Genomic DNA, 24,687 nt, shown 5'->3' with positions numbered 1-24,687 from the left:
GTTTTCATGGTTGCAAGGCTCACTAGAAGGACAAGTGGTCTTCTCCAATGTACTACCTTCCTATGTCTAGACAGCAAAAACAGCAACAGCCTTGGTTACAACCCTTCACTTCCACATCAACTGTTTACCCACTTTGAAGGAGTACTGTAGGTTATATTAAGTACCCCAAAGGGACATCCAAGGTCCCCAAGACTTGTGTGCTGACAGCCTGCTCTAAGATTATATATGGGTCAAGTTATTAAATGGAATGTATCTTCAGTCACAAAAAGATTACTAGCAATTCTAAAAAGTGTTCTGGACAGAAAAGAAATGTGTTAAGATTCAACTTATTAGCAGATAAACATATTACAATGAAAATATTTTTTTAATCTTTGCAAGAACTTGATCAGGGTATGAGGACTGTAGAGAGGATGAAAGAGTTGAAAACAACAATGCCCCAAATTACTAGTATAGTTACATGCTTTATTAAAGCAACTTGATGCTCATTTTATTGAATTATGAAACCTCAACTACTTGGCATGGGTAAGGGTAGAAATCTAAGCAAGCAAGCATAAGGAAATAATAGCAAAATGTAGCCCTGATAGAGGCTTTGGCCAGCCTTGGCACTTCAGTGATAAAAGATCTGGGAGTTAATTATATTGATGTCTTCCCAAAATTTATAGCCAGGCTGTTTACTCAGAGGGATAACAGTTTCTATTTTAAGGAAAAGGCCTAACTCATGGAAGCCTTTCTGGAATTCATGCTATGGCTCAATATCAGTTATGGGAACATTATCCAAGAAAAGGGGACTCCTCTAGATCATCAAATGGCACACAGGTCAAGATTAAGTATTTGACAAGGTGCAAGAGCAATTTATAACAGACTGACTTCATAAAACATTGTTTAAATGTTATGAAACCAGGAAAAAGATTTATAATGCAATCCTAACCAAGACTACTCAGAAGCAAGTCTTAATTAGTTCAATGGGATTTATTCCCAGGTAAGTGGGGACAGGATTGCAGCCTTGATCATGAGTTTATGTAGTACAGTGGTATCTCAGGTTACAAACACTTCAGGTTACAGACTCCGCTAACCCAGAAATAGTGCTTCAGGTTAAGAACTTTGCTTCAGGATGAGAACAGAAATCGTGCTCTAGTGGCACGGCAGTAGCGGGAGGCCCCATTAGCTAAAGTGGTGATTCAGGTTAAGAACAGTTTCAGGTTAAGAACAGACCTCCGGAACAAATTAAGTTCTTAAGCCGAAGTACCACTGTAAATAAATAATGTGATTTAGTGTGGGGGTTTTCCAGAAAATAGGGCACTAAGAACTTATTCCCAGTCAGCTCTACCCTGCTACACAAATAGTAACTGTAAAGGGAGTGGGTCAGAAAGCATTGCCACACATATCTATGGAATATTGTGTTCAAATTGTTTCATATATATTACCTTAGTAATCCTTACTAAAACATAGTATTAAATACTCATGTACTGCAGAAGACAGGATTGCCTAAGGTCACCTATTAAGTTGGTGGTGTTGGGATGAGATTTGGCTCAAAGATCATAGAATTTTAATACACTGCAAGGCAGGAATCCCAGCTGAAGCATCCATGACAGATGGCTGTTAGGCACTACACTACACCAGTTCCCAACGATGCACCATGAAGTCTAGAAGCCGAGAGTTAACAGTGCACAATACACCTGGATTGGTGGGCACCAACGGTCATATCAAGGCTTTGTGAGATCTTATTTAAGAGAAAAAACTGGAATGTGGAAGGAGGCTGCCTTTAAGTATAATGCATTCAAAATATGGGAAATAGCAAGGTGTATCAGTGTCTAGTTTTTGGAAATATGAAGGCATTGGTCATCATTTCCTTTTGTGGAAAGTAGAAGTCACGTGGAATATATAACTTTATGATGAATGAATTCAATCTGTGCCAGCTGAAGGATTATTCTGAGATCAGGCTTTGAGGAAAATTCAGCGAGTGCTTTACAATCCTTTGCATGCAACTCAAGTAACCTTGCATCACAACAGGAACAACCGCACCATGGATCCTAGAGATGCATGTTATGCCAGGTACACCCCTATTTAACAATGTACATCGTGAGCTAAACTAAACATATAAACCCACAATACTATTTCATTCACTTCTACATTCAGCTTCAAGATATAGTAGTACACTCAAAGCTCATACGAATTTCCTATATCACCTTAAGAAAAGCATCTTTATGTTCCCTTTTCCCACTTTCTTCCGTAGCTATTTTCTGACCTCCCATTTTGTTGCTGACAATCACTACTCAGTGACAGGTCACCCTACATTACAACTGATAGAAATACAAACTTTTATTTAGAAACATTGAATTATATTCAATCAACACAAAAAACCCAACCCCATTTCAATTTAATGGGCTGTATTAAGGGCTTTCCATGTTCACTCAAACTCCCAAATGCCAGAAAACCATAGCTGTTAAGGGGCATGACCTAAACAGATGCATTCTTTCAGCAATACTGATATAGGATCCTAACCTGTGGTTAGTTCCAATGTCACCACTACCTTGGAGCTGGATGCCTGACAGTGACGGAGGGGTGAACCAAAGTCCCAGACCTGTCTGTTTACTGGAACAAACACACGGGAGTCTCTATGCATCTGAAGAAATCATGCTGAAGCTTATATGTGAGGTTACAAGTACCTGACCGGCAACCCACACAAAACTATAGACTTCAAAAGGACCTGAGATCATCCATTCAGCTTCATGACTGAGAGGGGATCTGAACCCTGGTATCCCAGGTCTAGTTGAACACTCTATGTCACACTGGCTCCCTTTATCAATTCCATCTTGTGTATGTTTTGGAAAGGCATTTGTCCGTCTCTTCTGTATGGATTCAAACACATCTCGATATATCATCACCAAAGTCAACACAAAGGTTCTTGAGATGGGGTTAATACATTATCTGGTAAAAACAGCATAGCTGTGTGACAATGCACACAAACACTACAAAACAAGATGGGTATTTGTAGTCAATCTCAAGAGCAAGTACTTTATGCTACAGATTGAATACTTTTTGTTATCAAAAATGATGTTTTTCTTAAAGGATTAATCTCTCAAGGAGCGGTAAGGAGATTTGAGAAGTTATACATTAGCCTTTGTACTTTTCCAACTGTTATGGACTGAACGTGGTGGCTATATTTAATTTTTAAAAAGAAATTAATGCCTATATAACATATACATTTTTAAATGGGAATCGCATGCCACTCTGTCATGAGAATCAGTTATAGAAGCTATAAAGTGTACATGCCGGATACAGATCACCCACTTATAGCCACGCACTTCAGAACAAACTCCTCTAAAACCATACATATTTCATTGAAAGCTCAGGGTAACACTTCAAAAATGAACCAGCTAAACAAACTTCCAGTAGCACTTGACAGAGCTACACCTATTCTTCCCATTTCCAAAGCAGTACAGAATTAATTACCAGTTCTATGGATCTATTGTAAGTATAATAGACTAAAGAGCTATCACAGACACATTTATTGTAAAAGCACAATCCCAAGAGTGTCTAGTAGAGGGCCAAAACGATTAACACAAATGCTTTGTCAGATCAAAGATAAAACCTGCACCACCCAATTGAGGGATGAATTAGAACAGTGGGTTATCTTTCAAATTAACCAGGGCAGTTAGTGAGGAAAATTTCATGAAAGTGTAATTCTTAGCCTTTGTGAATCCACACAGCAGGCATTCTGCCAGCTGACAAGATGATGAAATTTTCATGCTTAAAAAAGCCTTCTTCATTCCCCAATTTAGATTAGCTAGTATTTCTTTCTTTTTTCTATTTGTTCTTCTGCAGAAATTGTTTAAAACCTAGATCAATCTTCCAAAAGAATAATGCAACCAAAAGAAAGAATAAAATCTTAGGATGTCGTCCTTTTTTTAAAAGCTTAATATGTGTACAGATAAAAAATGAAAAGTTAAAATTATTTGGAATGGTGGGGGGAATATTTAAGGAATTTATTACTGGAGAAGCCAAATAGTAAAAAAAAAGGGGGGGAGGAAAAAATAGTAAGACATGCTATTGTTTAAGGGGAATAAGTTTGCTAAAACAGCAAAAATGTTACTAGATCACAGATAATTTCCCAAGCAAATACAATCTTGCAGTTTTCAATCAACATCATGGTATGGCTCACCCTAATGCAAGGGTAGTCAACCTTTTTATACCTACCACCCACTAATGCATCTTTCTGGATGGTAAAATTTCCTCACTGCCCACCAGTGCTCGCTGGAAGGAGGATTCAGCTTGTGCGGTAGAACCCCCTGCCGCCCACCTAGAATCCTGAAACGCCCACTAGTGGGCGGTAGGGACCAGGTTGACAACCCCAGCCCTAATGCTTTGGCTTTTAGTAAGTACTCCAAAATAGCAACTATGAGTGAACAATATGAACTGTATTGTCCAACTAAATCAAATCAAATAATCATACAGTCAGGGCCGTCTTAAGCATATCCGGCACTGTGGTGCAAAGTTCCCTCCGGTGCCGCCCCCCCCCCCCCGTTTCCCAGAGTTTTTTAGGGAGGATGGCGCTGCCAGCGGGGCTGCAGGAGGCGGGCAGTGGTTGGAGGGCAGCTCCTCCGGCGGGGAAGAGGCGGAGGCTGGATGCAGCGCCTCCCGGTTCAGCTGGCCGCTTTGTGCTGTGGTGGCCATGGCAGACAGAGGCTCCAGGTGCGGTGCTGCTTCGGCAAGGCATGGTGGAGGCAGGCAAGGGTGGCAAGCTAAAGCCAGGAAGTGCCGCATCCAGCCTCCGCCTCTTCCCTGGCACCCTCCAGAACTTGGCGTCCTGGCACCCTGCGCCGCTAGCCTCTATGGGTAAGACGCCCCTGCATACAGTCAAGGAGAAACTAAACATGTGGTATTGATAATATGAACACTATGAAGAAGTAAAGAACTATCACCAAGCAGTTTCAAAGAATCAAGTCACCTCAAATATAGGCACAACATTTACAAGGGTCCAATTCAGATGATGACTTCCCTCAACCTTGTTACTATATGTGGTAGAGGAGAGAGACTGTGCCCTCCCACCCCACCTAAGTACATATGCTGCTTACATGTGGGCATGACATTTGAATATGACACACATGTAAAAACAAAAACCAAACAGAACCCTAACGTATGGATGCCTGAACATAACAAACAATATTTGTATTATCTCGGGCTAACTATATGATCTGGGCTGTTGTGCATCCATTTTATTAAAATGCTACATTCACAGGTACACAAATACTTAAGTTGCGGAAAGAATACAAAGTGGGTAAGAACGTAAGGTATCATATAAGCCTGAGCAAAATTATTAATGTATTGTGCAGCTGTGTCAATACACACTGAAACAATATCTAAAATAAATCAAGATTCTATCAAATATTTTTCAATGGAACTTTGTTCTCGCCATTAGTTTGAACCACTCCAATATCTTTTACCAAAAAAAGCAAAATTTTGTTTCCAGACAATATAGAGAGAGCTGGGATGTGGAACCTGCTGTCCTCCAGATGTGGACAGAGTAAAACTCCCATCATCCTTGATCACTGGCCATGCTACCTGGGGCTAATGAGAGTTCAACAGTATCTGGTTCCCCATTTCAGATACAGTGTTGGACCAGGACTGGGAAGATTCAGATGCAGACCGCACTATAAAGCCATGAATGGCTGGGGAAACCCAACCAGATGGGCGGGGTATAAATAATAAATTATTATTAATCACACTAGTTGACGTTGGGCCAGCAATCATAACAAGACAGGGTTATTGTAATAATGAAAAGGTGTTGGGTTGGGGGAGAGTGGAGAACCATGTATGTTATGTTGAGCTCCTTGGAGCAAAGAGGAAAAATGAGGTAGAAATAAGTGTCTGTGTGTACACCCACAGGGGTTATGTACTATGGCTCCTATCATCATCACCCTGAGCAATGGGGATTTTCTGGGACCTATACACTAAGTTGATTGCTAGTGGGGCAGAGGACCCTATCTATTGGCAAGAACAGCTGCTTATGAAACTAAACCTTGGCACATGACTGGGAGCTCACTGGCACTGTGCTGTGCAGTGCACCCAGTTGCCCTGCAAGCAAATTTTTTAAAGCCACACTATTTTAAGTTTTAAGAAGGGTGGGGGAGACTCCAAAAATATATGAATGAAAAACTTCAGCAAGCCAAGTCCCAAACCTACTGCTGGAGCTACTGTGAAGTTGCACAATATTTACAGGAGTTGTAACTCAGGAATACACATTTTTAAAAAGTGAGTGCCGCTGATAAGAGTATTTCTGCACTCCACATTTCCATGCTTCTTCTTTTCCAGAGATAGAACATGGGGAGGCAGCTGAAATGTGAACCTGTCCCTAATGCCTAGTTCTTCTGCGGTAGTCACCCTCTCTTTCCATTTTCATACTGCTGCTCCTAAAAGATACGGAGTAGGTATAGATAGCCACTGTTTGCACCCAGGTGTTTTTCATCAGCAAAGAGTAATTGGTTGCGCCTCTTTCACCCTACCAGCATTTCAATCTTTCTTGATCCCAGTTTCCGAAAATATTTCCATGCACAACTTTCAGCACTGTGATAGAGAGACTAAATCAGAAGTTACCTGGAACCATAGTGAAACTGTCAACAAGGATGCTTGTAAGCTTCTATGGGAGAAGAGGAAGGTCAAAATCTTTACAAAGCAGCTAGGAATAAGAGCTGAGATGGAAGAAGGGTGTAGATAATCCAACAAAGTGCAACCAATATTTAACCAAAAGTCTCAATGTGTGTTGAACCAAACTTGATTTCAGTGGAGTAATTTGCAAAAATCTTTTCAAATTATCATGTTGATATTTATACAAATGATAAGGCCATTAAAATATGTGGAGCTCTGACACCGCGTGGAAGCATCTAATACAATGGTACGTTGATTTACAACCATCATCCATTCCGGAGGCCCGTTTGTAATGGGGCCTCCCAAAATAATTTATTTAAAATGGGTTGTAATCCAAAAAAAGGTTGCAAACCGGGACATGCACTTCCAGGTTTGAGGTGTTTGTAATCCAAAATGTATGCAAACCAAGACACCACTGTATACAAATTGTTGCCTCATTCTGAAAAATAATATGAACAAACAGTTCTAAAAAGTTAGGAAATGTCCTAATTTAAAACACTTTATCAGATTTTGGTGTTCTCACTAGATTTACATTGTTCGTTAAATACAAACCAAATTCCGCTGCTTAAAATAATATCTGGTTTGCATGATTAAACTTTAATACTAACCACGGAACGAACAAAGGCCTGTGAAATCAGTTCAGAGCCATTCATGTGAGTAGTCCTCAGAAAACCCTAAAAAAATTTCTTAATCATATGATTTTGAGTTGCTTAAATGTGAAATACTTAACTTCAAAAGAAGAGATCCCTGATCTGAATTTACAACTCTCACAGAAATGCACATAAGAAAGCCTACACAGTGCGAACACTGAAGTTAAAGGATTCCTTTCCCCAACCCTTCTGAATTAGTACAAACACAGTCTGATAACAAGGCCAAGCAAATTCTCTCATATGATTTGCAAATGTTTAGCTCTAAAGAAATTGGTATATACAACCGTATCTGAAGGAAGTTGTTTAAGCAATTACCTGGTTCAGACATGAGAAATCAGTTTAAGAAACCAAAATATCTTCAACCCAAGTAAGAAACATGAGAAGAAGGAAGAGGTGAGAGTATGCCAGCACACAGGTAGTTACTGGTTCAGTAAACCATGGTTTTATAGGATCAAGATGTTGGTGTCTGAACTGGGCCAGGATCAGGACAGGAAGGGGTGTTGCTCATATGAGGGACTAAATATAAACTTAAAGAACACAGTTACTCACACTGTAGTACTTTTTAATATGACTTCTTATATCCAGGTTTAGCTTGTTGTTAATTTGCATTAGGTACATTAGAGGAGATTCACGACAGTCTTTTTGGCTACACTGTCGCAAGCTGGCTTCGATCATCGGGCCCTACGGATTTAAGAGACCAAAAATCAGTATAAACAACAGCTTTGCAAAAGGTCCTGTGCAAGTATAAAGTTCAAAGACAGACATTCTAAGGCAAAGTGGTATTCTTGTCCTAGTATTCTTGTTGTGGCTCTGACTGCGCAGTCAGGATCTGACATGCCGCAGCAGAAGTAATGTCTCACTGGAAGATTTACAACCTTTTTTAGCCGAACAGAATTTTCAGTCTGTCTACACAGATAAAAGCAAACTAATAAATTTCTCATTATGAAGAAATGCACTGAAGAGCAGTCAAGTTTCATACCACCCCCCTTTCTATTACTGCTTAAAAATCTGTACTTTTGTGATCCAAGCAACCACTCCCGCACTAACAACATTAAGCAATTCCAGGTGGAAGAGATTGCAGAGCTTGACATCCGCTCTTCTTACACTTAGCCCATCTGTAAGTTGTCAAGCCCCCATGCAATTAACTATCTTATTTACAGCTGTAATGAAACAAAGTCAAGGATTTACCAAGTATTACTGATCTGTGCCTGCCTTTTCCTCTCGCTTGCTTCCAAGAACTGCTTTGTTTTGATTCGAGGAACACAGAACATCTGCTGTTTGTCCAAATTAACTTAAAATAATTGCTTTTAATTTAGATACAGAATTTATTTGCTTTAACTCTCAAGGTTTTCACTTCTCCACAGCCTGCTAATTTGCCAATAACTAGTACATGCATAACATTGCAATAGAGTTAAATAGTTGGCTCTGATTCAAGTTCTGATCCAAGGTCACAGATAGATTTTCTGGCAGCACTCCTTGACAGGAATGTACCCGATGACTTTTTATGTCTGATGTACGAAGACAGCAGGAAAGATAACATAGAAGAAACTTCTATATAAAAGGGAAGAGGGAAGTAAAAATACAAAACAGAAACTTCAAAAAAAAAATGTTCTCTTCCAATTAGCTTGATTTAGGGTAGCCAAATGACACTGAATAGGCCTTATTAAGTAAGCAGCTCTAAGATGCTATATATGTGTAACACTTTGAAAAAGCACATGAGAATAGTATGGAAAACTGGATTTGGCATTAACATACAAATGCCCCTTATGGAAACTTAGAAAATCTAACTGGCTCTTTTCCTTCTTATACCATCTCCTATACAGAGAATTTGTTCTCAAAATATAAATATCAGAATACTAACCGAACCATCAAAGACATTGTCATAAATGTTCTCTGTCCCACACTTTGGGCAAGCAAACTTGAACCTTTCACAGTCTTTATATTTCTCTTCATCAGTGAGCTGAACTGGCCCTCCAAACAAAACATCATTCTCCTCATCTTTATGATAATGGTGAGAGACTCTGAACTGTGAGGGATCCAGCCCTGGTAATAAGAAATATAAATTCAAAGTCCGTAGAAAGCAATTCATCTAAGTTGATACAGCTTCAAATAGGAATTACAAACTGTAAAATCCAAAGGAAGACTGAATCCTAAGGAAAAGGTGTTTAAAAAAAGAGAAGAGAATACGTTTTCCCATTTTAAACTTAAGATGAAGAGCTGAGTAACATGAAGAAATTACTTATCTTTTCACACAAAATTGCTTTATAAATAAAACAAGCACAATGCATTATCTACCATGGGGAGTATGCAATAGAACATTTTGTTTACGAAGATGCTACTCCTAGAGAACAGCTTTATTGCTATTTTCTTAAGTTACACAGAGAATATTTGAATAAAATTGTGCATCTTTATTAGGAAAGTCTTTAAACCAGAATGGCATCATTAAAATGAAAGGGAGAATATAAAAACTCCATTAAAAGAAACCTGGTTGTACTGCTATTACCCACTCCTTCAAGACTGTACACAACTGCCAACTCAGACTTCAATGCAGTGGTCGATTTCATTTTGGCTCAGTGGTTAACAGCATGTAGGTTTCAATCTAATGCAGTTGTTAAAATTCAGCAGCAGTATTTAAAAAGTGCGAATTGAAGACAAAAAAGCACTTTTGGTTACCAGAACACAGAAAGTTTGGGAAATATGAGCAACAATTTATTATTGTACTAATGTGTTTTGTATTTAGAGATGCATTTTAAAAAGCCGGCCAGGATCAAAGATAAAGGTAACTAATTTAACACACAAGGATACAGAATAAGAATTTGGTTGAGTGTCATTATAATTGTTAAGCAATAGGTACGTCACCTTCAGGAGTGACAAAAAAAAAGTATTGCAAGAATGCTCACGTCATGAGGGCTTGCTTACTTATTTTATTTAAAACTTCCATGTGTAATAGGAAGAGAGTTGAATTTATCATTACTAATGAAGAATTAAAAGGAATGCTTTTTACAGCATAAGGAATATTAACACTGACACATGGCACACCCTTGACTGACAGGGCATCTATTTTAGCTTAATGAATTTAGATAGGGATTATAGGGTTTTGACAAAATTAATTCCAGTTTAAATTGTAAAAACATAAGATAGGTGAAACAATATTTCAACAACTTGCTTTTTAAAAAATGTATGTTCAGTGTTCAACTACTACTACTTCATACATTCACTAGGACTTCAAGCCACATACTACCTTCGTTGGAGCAGTCTAAAAGTACCACTATTACTTCTGATACTATTCTGAAGTGGTTGATGGGTTGAAGTCTGAAACGAATGCCCATTTCATCTACTTAGTGTTTTAGAAAGTCATTAACATTAAAATATTTTATAACTGGGATGCTTGACAAATAGCATTTTTAGCAATTGAAAATAAATTCTGATTATTTCCCTAAGAGAACAAGCTTACAAAAAGAGTTTATTTGTAATGTAGAGGTGCTAAAGGAAAACTTACTGAATACCATTTTCTATCGTAATATTTTGCATCATGTTAGAATTAATCAGAAAGGGGGGGACTCTTAAAATATATTTAAGTAGTAATATTGAATAGAATTCCCCCCCCCCCCGCGCTTTCATGCTGTAGCATGGATAACCTTACTTAATATTATCAGAAAAAAATATATATTGGAACTGGAGATACAGAAACAAAGAGGTATAGGTAAGCCATCTGTCTTCGTTTATGAGAAGTTCAGATACAGTTTGTGTGAATCAGAGCTCGACTGATGTCAATGGTGCTCATCAATAGCAATTTACACCAACCTTCATTTTAGCATTAATAATTATTTTGTCTGGAAACAACATAACCAACTGTGGTCCTGATTCAAGCCCACAGCAAACCAAGCAAAAAAAGAGGTATAATTTTAAGGACACCTAAGTAAATACCTGGATTAATAATATTGTATTTTGTTCCACTTTCAGCATTGTTCCAGAAATAAAAATAAAACAAAACTAACGATCAGTAAATTTCATGGAAGCAATACATCTTACCATCAGAGTCCTTAAAAAAAGAAAGAAAAGAGAAACCCCAGGACTTGTTTGAACTGATCTCTCTTGCTTATGAGTTAACCTGTCAAAATTAATTGTGAATTATTTTTTCATATACAGGCTTTTAATAATTAATTCGCTTAGGATCCCCCAAATTAAGTAGCGAGGTAGAAGAATCTTAGATCACAAACTCATCTCTTACTTTAAAAGCCATTACATTCTATTAACAGCAAGAATAGTCTAATAAGCTTTCATATGATCATGCCTTGGGGAAAAGTGTAAAAAATTAAATTTCAGTTAATAAGTAATAGTACTCAGGTTAAATGTAATTTTTATGCTTAAAGGAAATATTTTGTAAAGACTAAAGTTTCCATTTGCAGGGTGATTATTTCAAAATTAGTTATTTTAATAAACAAGCTAATAAGGGGGGGGGACCACTCTTCCCCAGTCTTACTTGAGAGCTATGCAAGTTTAAAAGTTAATCACCCTGCTGCATAACTCATTAAAGCTTTTGAAAAATAAAATGGAAATAGTGTCTAGTGCTGCCACCTAGAGGCTTCCAACCTGAATCTCTTTTTGAAAAATAATTGTATAGTACTTTATAGCCCTGTTTGGTTAACAGTTAGACCACAAAGATTTAACTCTGCAAGCATTTTTCACTAACAATAGTTTCGCCCCACTATATTAAATAGGGCTTACTTCTGAGTAGACATGCATAGGATTACACTGTCGATTATTCTTAGCTGGCTAAAACTGAAAGGTCAAGAAAGTTATGCCGTGGATTACAGTCGTACTGAGCCATACAAAACAATGAAACAAAACATGATAAGGCTATGCCAGAATCGTTTGTTTTCTCTGCTCACCGGTGGGGAAGAGCAAAGCAGGCAAGATCAGTGACCTTACAGTAAATCATTAATTACGATTTACAATGATGCGCAAACTGTGCCTACGTATTCTTGAAATGCTGAATCCTAATCTTGGTCAGAAGAATTTTCTAACATTATTATTTATAATTGCTATTAATTATTTCCCCCTTTAATTTATGCACTGCCTTTCCTGAGGATGTGTGCGGGTCGGTCGGAATAATGAAAAATTAACATCCTAAAATTTGCTGAACAGAGTTTACCTTGAGAATAAGTGATACAAACAGGCCTTGCTACCACTGCCTATGGGAATGTATTATTGTTTCGTATTTTATTTTGTATTTTATTTTGTAATTTAGTTTTGGCTGCCTCGAGCATCATTTGGTAGAAAGACAAATTAAGTAAGCAAACAAACAGCCATGCATTGGGCCAACACGATCACTAGCAGTTGGAGAGTCTAAGATAAGCTTAAAGCATATGAAAACATTGATTCAAATAGTAGTAACTCTGCTGAAGGTGGTGGTAAAGGTAAAGGTAAAGGGAACCCTGATCGTTAGGTCCAGTCGCGGATGACTGTGGTGGTAGTTGTGGACAATAGGGCTTGATTCTAACTTGGCACAGCAATTGGTTCAGGACTGGTCCAATGCCACCGTCCATCTGCAATGAGACCAGCTGGGTATCCAGTGGATTTTGGGATAGTTTAGCCCCACCATGTGAACATTCTGTTTGGGGCTGTCTGCTGGTTGGGATACCACAAGAAGGGTGGGGGGTTTGCCAGTGGCTAGCCAGCTCAGTTGGCAGAGCTGAGGGGTACCTTGGCTTAATACAAGTCCCCTACAGCACATCGTGCACAGCTGGAGGAGGCAGGGTTGGATTGCTCTGCCATACACTAATTACTAATAAGTGGTAAGTGGGTGACGCTGTGGTGTAAACCACAGAGCCTAGGGCTTGCCGATCAGAAGGTCGGCCGTTCGAATCCCCACAACGGGGATGAGCTCCCGTTGTTCGGTCCCAGCTCCTACCAAACTACCAGTTTGAAAGCACGTCAAAGTGCAAGTAGATAAATAGGTACCGCTCCGGCAGGAAGGTAAACAGCGTTTCCGTGCACTGCTCTGGTTCCCCAGAAGCGGCGTAGTCATGCTGGCCACATGACCCGGAAGCTGTCTGCAGACAAACGCCGGCTCCCTTGGCCTATAGAGCGAGATGAGCGCGCAACCCCAGAGTCATCCGCAACTGGACATAACGGTCAGGGGTACCTTTACCTTTAATCACAAAGTAAATACTGAACTGCAATACTAACCTAGCCATGCTGCAATAAGGACAGAATCAATTCCATCTATGGGTTCACAAATACGAGCCACTACTGGATGGATCTGTTGCGACAGATAGTACTGAGTGTCAATAGCAAGATTCGGTTGTTTTTTCAGTTGTTCTGGAGCATATGCTCTCTGGCTAGCACTCAGGTTTGATCCATCCTATACAAAGAAGAAACAAAAAAGAAAGGTTTATTGGTTTCTTTTAGTTACGTATAACTTTCTAAGTTCGTATTGGCACACAACGTATCGCTAACAGTATTTACCGCACTAATAAACATTTTATTAAATTAAAATGAATCTGAACATTTTTACCTGGCAGATAATATACGACACGGTATCTCCAGCTTTCAGCTTTCTACCCTCTTGAGAATTTATCCACAGGGCAACATGGACATGAGGCAGACTTTTTTTGTCTGGGTAGTCCTGGGGATCCTTTGTCAATGCCTATATATATATCAAAGAAAAAGAATACAGAGGGGAAATTGCTGGTAAAACTACTGCAAAATTCATCAACGTTTGAAATAGCATAAATATTAAGTTCTGTGTCTGTTGCTTTCCATAAACTGGCTTGTAAAATGAGATTATTTATTTTTACCTGGGCATTTCCTTCCTAGTTGCCATCTTGGGCAACAAAACTCATAAAGGATAGCAATGCAGACAGAGATTCAGAATGATGTCAAGAAGCTAAGGAGCAGATCCATCCCTTCTAACTTGGCTCAAATAATGGCTCACTCCCTCAGAAGAGATAAATGATGTCATTGATTAAAATAAATGGACAGGGAGAATGGGTAAAGTCAGAATACTTCAGGAAACTTGGAAGGAGAGGAAATAAAGTCAACTTAAAATATATACTACAGGATAGAAAGGGAATGACCTTTTAAAATGGATGGCACAGATTCATGAACAGTCCATCTATCAAGAGCTCTCCATCAGTCATTGCAGCAAAACAGAATCTCCACGGTCAGACCAAATATCAAATGTTGGGGATTTACAACAAAGGAGGGTACTGCTTTCAGATCCTGTTTGTAATGTTTAACCAACTGTATACATACCTGCTCCTCTTTCTGTTCAAACATGCCCCACCTACAGGGGTTGAGAAAAATGCTTGACCTGCTCAGAAATATATTGACTGAAATAAAGGGTGGGAAACCTGTCGCCTTCCAAAAGCTGTTGGGACTCCAAATCCCATCAGCCCAAGGCACCACGACCAGCCGTCAGGGATGACGGCAGCTGTAGTCCAACAACACCTGGAGGGCTACAGGTTCCCTAACTCTTATTTAAACTACTTATGCTTGAAATATGGGTTTATGAAAAGCAGTATGCTGAGAAAGTGTGGCACTCCCTACTGTAAGCCTTGGTTCAGTTTGGAGAGGGAGGTTTGGGGGGGAGCAAAAAGACAGATCTGAGGGAAAGATTTATGTACAAATTTGGCTTACACTAGACAAATCTTGCCTTCCTCTCTGATTAAAACTTAGATTCTTTTTTCTTTTTAACTTTCTTTGTTCCTGTCAGAATTTTAAAATGTTTTAAGAAATGCTCTCTGCAATTGCTAAAAGATCAGCTACCATGAACACAAAAAATGGACACCAGGAGAGAATGGAATACATTCAAACAAATTCAGGCATAACAGTTAAAAAAACCAAAACTATTTACCTTGTTGATTTCAAATTGTTTTACTGGAACACTGCCATTTGCCACATTTTCTCCAATTTGGATTAACCTCCTCTGAATGTTTTCTACAATTGCATCTCGGGGTTGGTCAGAAAGAATCTGACCAATTATATAGCTGTAAGAAAAGTTTAGGCGTGTGAGAAAACACATTTTTGAAAAACACACAGTACGCACCTGCAGCACACTATGTTCCTCAGAATTTACAGGAAGAATATTTTCCAATTACTTTTGTGTAGATATTTTCTTCAGGTGGAATACCAGGTTACCACCACAACTTTAAACTAGCTCCATGGGATGCACGCTACCAGTCCAAACATTAGTAATAATTAAGCTAACATTTATTTTCCTATTAAGCATTTTCCAAAACGCAAGTGTAAATTTATTCAAATATGCCACAAAAGGTTAACCAGTTTCCAGTGGTTGTTTATTTATTTTCACATTTATACCCCACCTTTCCTGCAAGGAGTTCACAGTCATGTACATAGTTGTCCTCCACCCCATTTTATCCTCACAACAATCCTGTGAAGTAGATTAGGCTAAGAAAATGGCCAAGGTCATGCAGTGAGCTGGATCGTTGAGTGGGAATTTGAACCCTGGGTCTCCCAGGTCTTAGTCCAACACTCTAACCACTATACCACACCACGGATTACCAAGGAGCTAAGCAGGGGTGAGGGCAGGCCCCCCATATCTTCTGTCATGGAGGGAATACTGATGAATAATGCTGCAAACATTACCTGGATGGGAGCAGAACTAACAGTCCCTCCTTAATTCCCTACCACTGAGCTTTCCCTCTTGTACCCAAACGTCAGGATGACCTGTGTAAGAAAGCTACCTGCTACTTTTAGTAAGGCAATTTTAATTAAAGGTGCTATGAGTAGTGTGAACTCTCAAAAACTAGGGGATTTCCGAATCAAATAACAGTCCCAATTTGTAGGTGCTAAGACAGCAAAATACTATTGCTTTCCTTCTTAGAAAAGGGTGAATTTGATGAAGTGTGCCTCCCGCCTGGCCCCTCTAAAACCTTTATTTCATTAACAGTGTGTTATATCCAATTATGTTGCTCGACTTATGGTAAGGCTTCCATCAGAGGAACAGAGAAGAAAGCTCATTTCAGTAACCTCTGCCCCTGAAAAACACAACCCTCCATAACAGATTTTGGAGGAGGAGGAGAGGTGCAGAGGCTACACGGAGATCTGGGAATCACTGAAAATTGCTTTCCTCCCTATCCTGCCAAAGGAAGCCTTACCATCAGCCAAGCACCACCACTGGATGCAAACCAACATTTTTCTGTTTAAAAGCAGCTGTGAATTGTAGATAACAGCAAAATCCAAGATGGGGGGGGGGGAGGTGTGTGCATGCGCACACACACCACATATTTGCAAACACACAGACACAAACACTTTTCCCAGAGTCGTTTCTGCCTAACAGGAAAAGGCAGGAAGAAAACTTAGACCAGAAAAGATGGCAAACACACATTATCTATTCATATTTTGTTAGATTATATGCTGCATTTTCCCCCAAGGAAATCAGGACAGTGTACATAGGTCCTTTCCCATTTCATCTGACATTAACCGCTCCATCATGCTGCCTCTCAATTTACTATGAGGTCAAGCATTTAAATCGGTTCCAAGTTGGCTGCATCTGTTTGCGTGGTAGCTGAATCCACCCATCTTGGAATAACCTTCTGTAAAGCACCACCTTTGATCTAAAACATGTTTATTTAAGAGTAAATACCACTATTTCAGTAAACCCTGCTTCTAAATAAGTGTGCTTAACATCATAGCCTTTGGGACAGAATGATGATACAGAGTGTTGTCACTTGCTTTGGGTAAACAGTTAGTGGATCTACACAGCAGCCATGGTGAGTAATCTAAGAAAGTAACGTACTTTCCGGTCTCTTTTGCAAGATCACACCAATCTCTTCGCACAATGTCCAGTCCTTTAAGCTCTTGCTTGGTAACGTATTTTCCATCCCCTGTTGGCTCCACGACCAAAGCAGCATATTTTTTCTTTTTCAGCAATAAAAGGGACTTAAAGACTCCATCAATATCTATCTCCAACAACTTGTACAGCTTGTTCACTTCACTTTTTATCTGAAAATAAATGAAGAAAAAAATCACTTTCTTTACCACAGAGAAAAATATTTTGGAAACTGAGGTAGAACATATACTGAGGTATATGTGAGTGTCATTTGCCAAGATTTCATAGTGATAGCAAACCCCAGACTTTGTACAGAGATTAAAGTACTCTTAGTCCTATTTACCGCAGAATCTTTAAAACAATAACATCACACACACACACACACACACACACACACGAGAACACTGCTAATAGTCCCATGTTCCACCACCTCAAGCGTATCTGCCAGTAAGGCTATAAACAGTGACAATGAAAATGTTGCCATAGTGTGCAGCAGTTATGAAAAAAAATGAATTCCATACTCCTGACCATGGCTTGGAATTTTGAGAAAGTGCTGTGAGCGCTAGTCACCAAAGGTCTACTGTGTGAGAGACAAAACAAAACGGCTGGCACATTGAAAAGGGCCTCAAGAGACAAGGCCACAAAATAATGTGGGTATGCCCTCCCCATCAAAAGGCACCCATGCAAAAAAAGGCACCCACACCAGCCACCAACACGTTCTCTCACAAAGGGCAGCTCACTGCACCGCTCCTCTGTTCAGAAGGGAAGGGAGGGCTGGGTGTCCAATCCTGGCATCCGATGAAATGTGTGCAAGCAGGAACTGAACAGGAAGCGCAAATGATCTATTGTGCATTGTGGAATTTTGAGGGGATGTTTGCCAAGAACTTTCGCAGACAACCTAGGTGGTATGAGCAGGCATACTGGTGCTGGCGGTACTACGATGGAAACTCATTCTGCTCTCTCTTCTCTCCCAACCTTATACTATATATATTAAAGTCTCACATTGAATATAACTGAGCTACAAAAGGGTTTTCTGTAGGAATGACTGCAGTAGAAATAAATGTGGCTATCGGGGCACCTACCACTGGCACCTTCAGTAGCTACATGGTGTTCATCAGCAGAGATTAAAGCATATTTGTTAAGTAATGATCTTACAGAAAGATGGATTTACCCACCCTGCCTTCCATGTCTTTTTTTAAAAATCCAGGAAAGGTAACCTTAGGCTTAGAAGGCCCTTGAAATAAAACTGTTGCGGCCTCCTTGGGAAGCATAGGGGTTAGGGTTCTGAAATAGGTTGTAAAGTACACCTTTACTAACAGTGTGGAGAAAATATTTGCCCAAAATCGGAAAATATATTCCAGGCTGGCAGAGTCAAGAAATCAGTTGTTTAAAAGCCCCGAGTCCAAGCCACAAAAGCAATCCCAAAGGGGTGGTTTTGGAAACCACCTTTGCCAATGCTCCCAAAGATGGTCTTAAAATCATGGTTTTGTGTGATTGCACCCATGGTGCTTCCAGTGTGGAGCAAAATGCAGCAGCAGAGGATGAGGACCAGGGAGAAGAAAGGCTGTTTGAAGAGGACCTTCTAGTTAAGAATCTACAGCCCTTGCCTATGCCTTGCCCATAGGAGTGTGCCTAGGATCTACCATCTGCCCCCAAAGGCACGGCCCCCTCCCCACCTGTTAAGAACAGCAAGGACAAGTACCCACCACATGAAGTGGGATCTCCAATGAGGTTTGGTAAGACTGATGGGATTGATAAGAGTTAACCCCCATTGTTTGACACAAAACTGGGCTTAATGAGAAAACATCTCCTTGTGGGATTTTTGCCTCGAGTGCATCAAGAAGATGCTGGTCTCAGCGTCTTCCTAAGAGCTGGCATTTTCAGCAACCCAGAGCTTCTGGGTACTTGGGAGGATGGCAGTCCCATAGCATTCACCCTTGCCAGCCCTATAAGGAGCAGGAGGGGAAGGAGTTGGGATGACACCAAAGTTCTCCTTTCACTTGGCACTGTTGCACCTGTCCCTACTAACCAGCATTAGAAACACAGAAAGCTGCTTTATGTGGAAACCAGAACATGGGCGCATCCAGCTCAGTCCTGTCTCCATGGAATGGCATGGCAATACCTCTAAGTTGCTGCCTTAGCCCCACACAGAGACACCAGAAATTGAACCTGGAACCTTTGGCATGCAAAGGTTTGCTGCAGCCATCTAGAAAGTCTCTCTGCAGCTCTTTCCCTTGCCGTGCTGCTTGCTAACAGGATGTCCCAACTCTGACAAACAGGCAGGTCAGCCACACCAGCTGTGGTCCGGTGTTTGCTAAATGCCTCAGCCTGCGAAAAGATCAAAGCTTGGAATACTGAGCTATCAGGAGCTCTGCACAACCTACTGCTCTGTGAGCTGTCTGGGTGAGCAGGGTTGCCTTTCCCTTGGGGGTCTGGATCATGTGTAAATCCAGGTGCAAGGTGTCATCCTGATGTTAAATAATACCCCCTAGGAGCCACAAGATTTTAATTAAAAATAAACAGATAAACAAAACATGGTTACCAAATTAATGTAGTCATAAAGTAAGACACCAGCTGTCTTTAGCATAGAAGCATTTGATCACGTGATCTAGAGGGTATTCAGAGGGTCTGTCTCTATCAGCTAGAGAGAGTGAGGGGGATTAATCAAAGGAATTATGGGGAGAATAGTATTCCCTCTTAACAGAATATTCCATATATGGCAACATTTGGCTTGCCTTTCTAACAGAAATGGTATACAGACACCCCAAGATGTGCTATGTGAAATTACTAAGTTATTAAACAAAGTATCAACCTTATATGTACCTTGCAAAGCATATGTTAAGAAAATATATCCTTGTGGGAAAACATTAACAGGCCATATTACAGCAATTCAAATTATGCTAAATGCTGAAATTTATTTAAAAACAGGAGTGGAAATGTCATTGTGGAAAAAAGACAAGCAGGGATCAACAATTTGAGAAACACTGGCATATGTTAATACAAAAGTTTTAGAAAGAAGCCTTTTCATAAACATTCTCTATCAACTACCAAGTATTAAGCCTGCAGGTGCTAACAAGGTCGCTGTTCACTAGTTGTACTAAAACAAGGATTCTTAGCAATATAAAACTGCAACAAAGAAATGTATGGTGCTACAACAAAGCTTAAAATTATTTTACCTTGTTCCCCATTTTAAAGACTTCTTCCAAGTTGGTAATGTTTGTGTTTATCATAATGGAGTCTGTATCACCATAAATCACTTCCAGATTCATCTAAGAAGGGCATAAGCAAAGTAACACAGATTACACACCATTGTTTGGACACTGAAAACTGACATGTCAGAAATCTAACATAACTTCTTTGACAAGAGGAGCAGAAAGTAGCTGCCATATATATGTACAGTGGTGCCTCGCAAGACGAAATTAATCCGTTCCGCGAGTGTATTCGTCTAGCGGTTTTTTCGTCTTGCGAAGCAACCCTATTAGCGGCTTAGCGGATTAGCGCTATTAGCGGTTTAGCGGCTATTAAAGGCTTATCGGCTTAGCTGCTAAAAGGCTAGTGGTTTTTTCGTCTTGCGAAGCAACCCTATTAGCAGTTTAGTGGATTAGCGCTATTAGCGGTTTAGCGGCTATTAAAGGCTTAGCGGCTTAGCTGCTATTAGCGGCTTAGAAGAAAGGGGGGGAGCAAAAAAAAATCTCAAGACTCGCAAGACATTTTCGTCTTGCAAAGCAAGCCCATAGGGAAATTTGTCCTGCGAAGCAACTCAAAAACGGAAAACCCTTTCGTCTAGCGAGTTTTCCGTCTTGCGAGGCATTCGTCTTGCGGGGCACCACTGTACATGATAACTACAGAAAGTATATATGGTTTGTGGTACATGTGAAGCAACCCACTACAGAAAGACAAATAATAAAACATCAACACACAACCCAGTGAGTACGGAGCATGCTGGGTGGATATAGAATTCTGATAAATGGTTGAGGGGAAGCCCAAAACTGGGAGGGAAGAGTAGGAATGGAATGTCTAGAAATCTGAGCAGCAACATTTTATTGCAAGTCCTCCTTGTAGCCACTGTACTGACATTGGGTCTGTTCACACAAAATATTATTTGTCTTTCTATAGTGGGTTGTTTCACGTGTACCAAAAACCATGGTTGGTGGTACATGGAATGAGCCCTGTACTTGAGCGTTCCCTCCTTCCCATTTACACTGTTTAATTAGCTAGCTCCTAATAGCACAGTCTGCTATTACATCTTAATGGGACAGCTGGTTTGTATTTGCCATGTAGGATTCTTTGCAGGGCAGGCACAAGAGACTTGCGCAATTTTGTAAAGCCATTGCCCCTGGCCTGCATCCAATGCTGCGCGTGCAGAATTCTGCTCACACAATGAGACTTCCTCTTCTGCTCTTCGCCTAACAGGCTCTCAAAATCAGCTCTGGAGGGTCCTCCAACCCTCTGGACCAGATTTTGAGGATGTGCAAGAGGGGGAGGGGGAAATTTAACTGAGCAAGCAGAGGTCTGCTGAAACATCAATGTTAAATACAACCCCGTTTTACACCTCATGCTAACTCACTGCATGACAAAAGTGAAAAGTAGAACCAAAAGGTGCTTTCTACCTGTATAACTTCTGCAAATAGAATACTATTGCAGTACTGTTTGCACCAACTCATATGCAAGTGGTCACAGAACACCACAAGCAGTTATTTTCTTTCTTCTCACAGATCCTTTGATCCTACCCATAGAAAATAAAATATTGTATTCCTAGACTACAAGACAGAGAGGAAAGGGGTGGGGGTATCAGTCCCCAAAAAAGGACATTAGAACACATAGTTACTGGCCTGTGACTAAACTCTAATTAGCACTGTTACTAATTTGTCCAAAATACTCAAACATAGGCTTCAAGCAGGGATTAGATCACATCTGCTTTCCCCCTTCCCACAAAAGGAGGGGGAGCTATAATCCACTAGGAAGGATTGCATTTGTAAACTAGACATCCTGAGAAGTGACTTCGATTATTTGGGCTACCATTTTCATAGTTGTTTTTTTAAAAAAATAAGTCACTAGATATTCTATTTAAGGGTTGCTAGATAATAAAAAAAAAACATTTGTTACTACCTTCTGTACCAGCTCCTTAGTATGCATCAAAATCTGGAAGGAGAAGAAAAGATTGATTCTGATGAGATCACATTACAAAATAGTATATTTTGTATATACCAGTCAGGGAGTAAGCTTTAGATCTCTGGATTTACAAAATAAGGCGATACAGCTACCAAATCAATGTTTGACCATAGTAATGCAACACTGTGTCCTGCTCACAACATTACAGAAAGCAAAACATGAAAACAGAACTCACTTAAAACAATGTAGCACAGATATATTTACTTTCTTCTTTACTAGAGACAGGGTACAATACTAACCAACCTTGTCCACCTAGAAGACAGAATGTTTGTGTTGTGTAAAGCTTAGGCTAAAATTTATACTTCTAAAAAACAGCAAGATACCAACTAGTTTGTTATATGTACTATGCACACACATGCATGCACACACACACACACACAAACATGTCTGTACATGGAGAATAGCTTATACTTTTAAGAAAAATATCAATTATTAACTGACTATAATGAAATTATAACTTTTTTATCCCAAAAGCTGGCCAGGCAATTTGATATATTATTTTTTGGTTTTTTAATATTATTATTTCTAGTCCCATGAATGTCATAGATTGGTAAATGGGAAGACATTTCAGACAGAGTTAGTCCTGTTAGCGAAACTAATGATTCATTATGGGGAATATTTTCAATTGTTCACAAGGGCAGTAGCAAATATAGGCAATTACAAGAGGGTCACAAGACAAGTAAAAGTTCATCTAGTGACAGGCGTAATATTAATATTACCTATTCCAATAGAAAATCACTTTTAAGTGCCAACAGTTAGGGAATAGGTTATGAAGGTTTGCTAAATTCATTAATAAATCAGTTGGCAGTTATCATATTTCACAGAAACACCTGCATATTTATCTTCTCATTACCAATTGGATGATGGAATTTTTTTCAAGCACATTTCAAAAATCTGCCAACTTCAAGTGTAAAAAAAATAAACTTTGTGGTTAATTTTTCCCTTAACAAAGTACAGCTGTTGAGAATAATTGTTCAAGATCTTACCCCGTAATGTCAACTGCAGCAGAACAAAGAGTATTTAATTAGCAAATCTATCCAGTAATTCAACACCTATTATATAAAATGCCTTTGTGATTTTATTCAGGATAATTTGCTAAGAGGGTTATTACTGACATTCAGATGAAATTCAAAAGTCCTACGCAAGTAGAGTCATAATAGCAGTAATGATCCCCCCAATCAGGAGATCCTGTGTCACACAAGGCTCTTTTGCAAGGCAGCAGCTGATTTCCTGACTTCTTAATTCCCGGGCTCAGCCCAGTGAGAGCCCTTCATGCCAATATTTCAGTCAGCAATACATGTTTAATGGGAATCTATTAAAATACCTAGAACAAAAGTGACTTTTTGTTAAGAATGACAGCACTACAATCATATCAATCATTAGCAGTTTTTAGAACTGTGGAATGAAATGGGAGTTTTATGATGAGATTGGGCAAAAGAAAGCGAGAGAATCAAAAAATTGCTCCTTATTGTTTTCTATGATGAACTATTTTGTATTTCACTTGAATTCACCTGTTCCTCGCTGCAACATAATTTACAGAACAAGCTGCTTTTTGCTCCATCGTGGCTCATTCTTCTGTAATCCATGCAGTTTAAAAGATACATTGTAGCCGCTACATCATAAATTGTAGTTATTAGATTTTACCATGGCCCTTCATCTAAAAATGGCAACACATCCCTGAATGCGCCTGAATTCTGGACTCAAGTTTCATTGTAAGTTTTTAGCTCCTAATTCTTTCTCCTGTTCCTGATGCAGCATGGGTAATAATCTAAACTAAATAAAATCAACAAAATCAACTTTTTAAAATTTATTTTTGAAATGTAATAAATACTAAGTTTCTTTTAAAAGTACTAGGGTAATATTAAATAGGTGTGGATAAAAGCACGTTAGCTCATACTTATATTTAAGCACTAGTCTGGAAGCCATAAGTGATCAAGAATTCTATACAGGTGAGTGTGCAGGCTGATGGAGAACGGATGAAGTGCTCTACCCTTCCTCTGGTACTCTAGGTATGATGTTATTACGGTCGATTGGTATTGACATCCAGCAAAGGCCTGAGAGGATGAGTAAGTTTTAGCAGGTACCAAATTATCTGAAGAAGTGTGTATCTGAAGAAGTGTGCATGCACACGAAAGCTCATACCAAGAACTAACTTAGTTGGTCTTTAAGGTGCTACTGGAAGGAATTTTTTATTTTGACTATGGCAGACCAACACGGCTACCTATCTACTACAGGTACCAAATTGTCATCAATGATGTGTCTGCCTTAATTCAGAGGGAAGGCAATTCCAAACAGTAGGTGCCACTACCAAGAATGTTCTCCCTCTTTTTGCCACCAAATAGTTTTCTACAGGTTGCAGCACAAGCTCACCAGCTGGTAGGAAGAAGGTGCTCCCCCGTGTAGCAAAAACCAACTTGTTTT

The 24,687-nt window shown here is 39.5% G+C and overlaps 1 protein-coding gene across 1 annotated transcript in view; it reads right to left on the bottom strand.

The window, feature by feature from the left end:
- POLA1 (DNA polymerase alpha 1, catalytic subunit) overlaps positions 1-24,687 on the bottom strand; it is a 180,590-nt gene that overhangs the window by 98,445 nt on the left and 57,458 nt on the right. Inside the window, exons 27-34 of the mRNA XM_083498264.1 lie at positions 22,204-22,236; positions 20,271-20,363; positions 17,062-17,267; positions 15,157-15,289; positions 13,816-13,947; positions 13,488-13,662; positions 9,157-9,338; positions 7,845-7,976 (exon numbers count right to left, since the gene is read on the bottom strand). Of these exons, the coding sequence (XP_083354390.1) occupies positions 7,845-7,976; positions 9,157-9,338; positions 13,488-13,662; positions 13,816-13,947; positions 15,157-15,289; positions 17,062-17,267; positions 20,271-20,363; positions 22,204-22,236 (1,086 nt within the window). The remainder of the gene's footprint in view (positions 1-7,844; positions 7,977-9,156; positions 9,339-13,487; positions 13,663-13,815; positions 13,948-15,156; positions 15,290-17,061; positions 17,268-20,270; positions 20,364-22,203; positions 22,237-24,687) is intronic.

The sequence above is a fragment of the Podarcis liolepis genome (genome assembly GCF_965112155.1).
Source record: "Podarcis liolepis genome assembly, chromosome: 4".
Classification (NCBI taxonomy): domain Eukaryota; kingdom Metazoa; phylum Chordata; class Lepidosauria; order Squamata; family Lacertidae; genus Podarcis; species Podarcis liolepis.
This window is presented reverse-complemented; position numbering and strand designations above follow the sequence as displayed.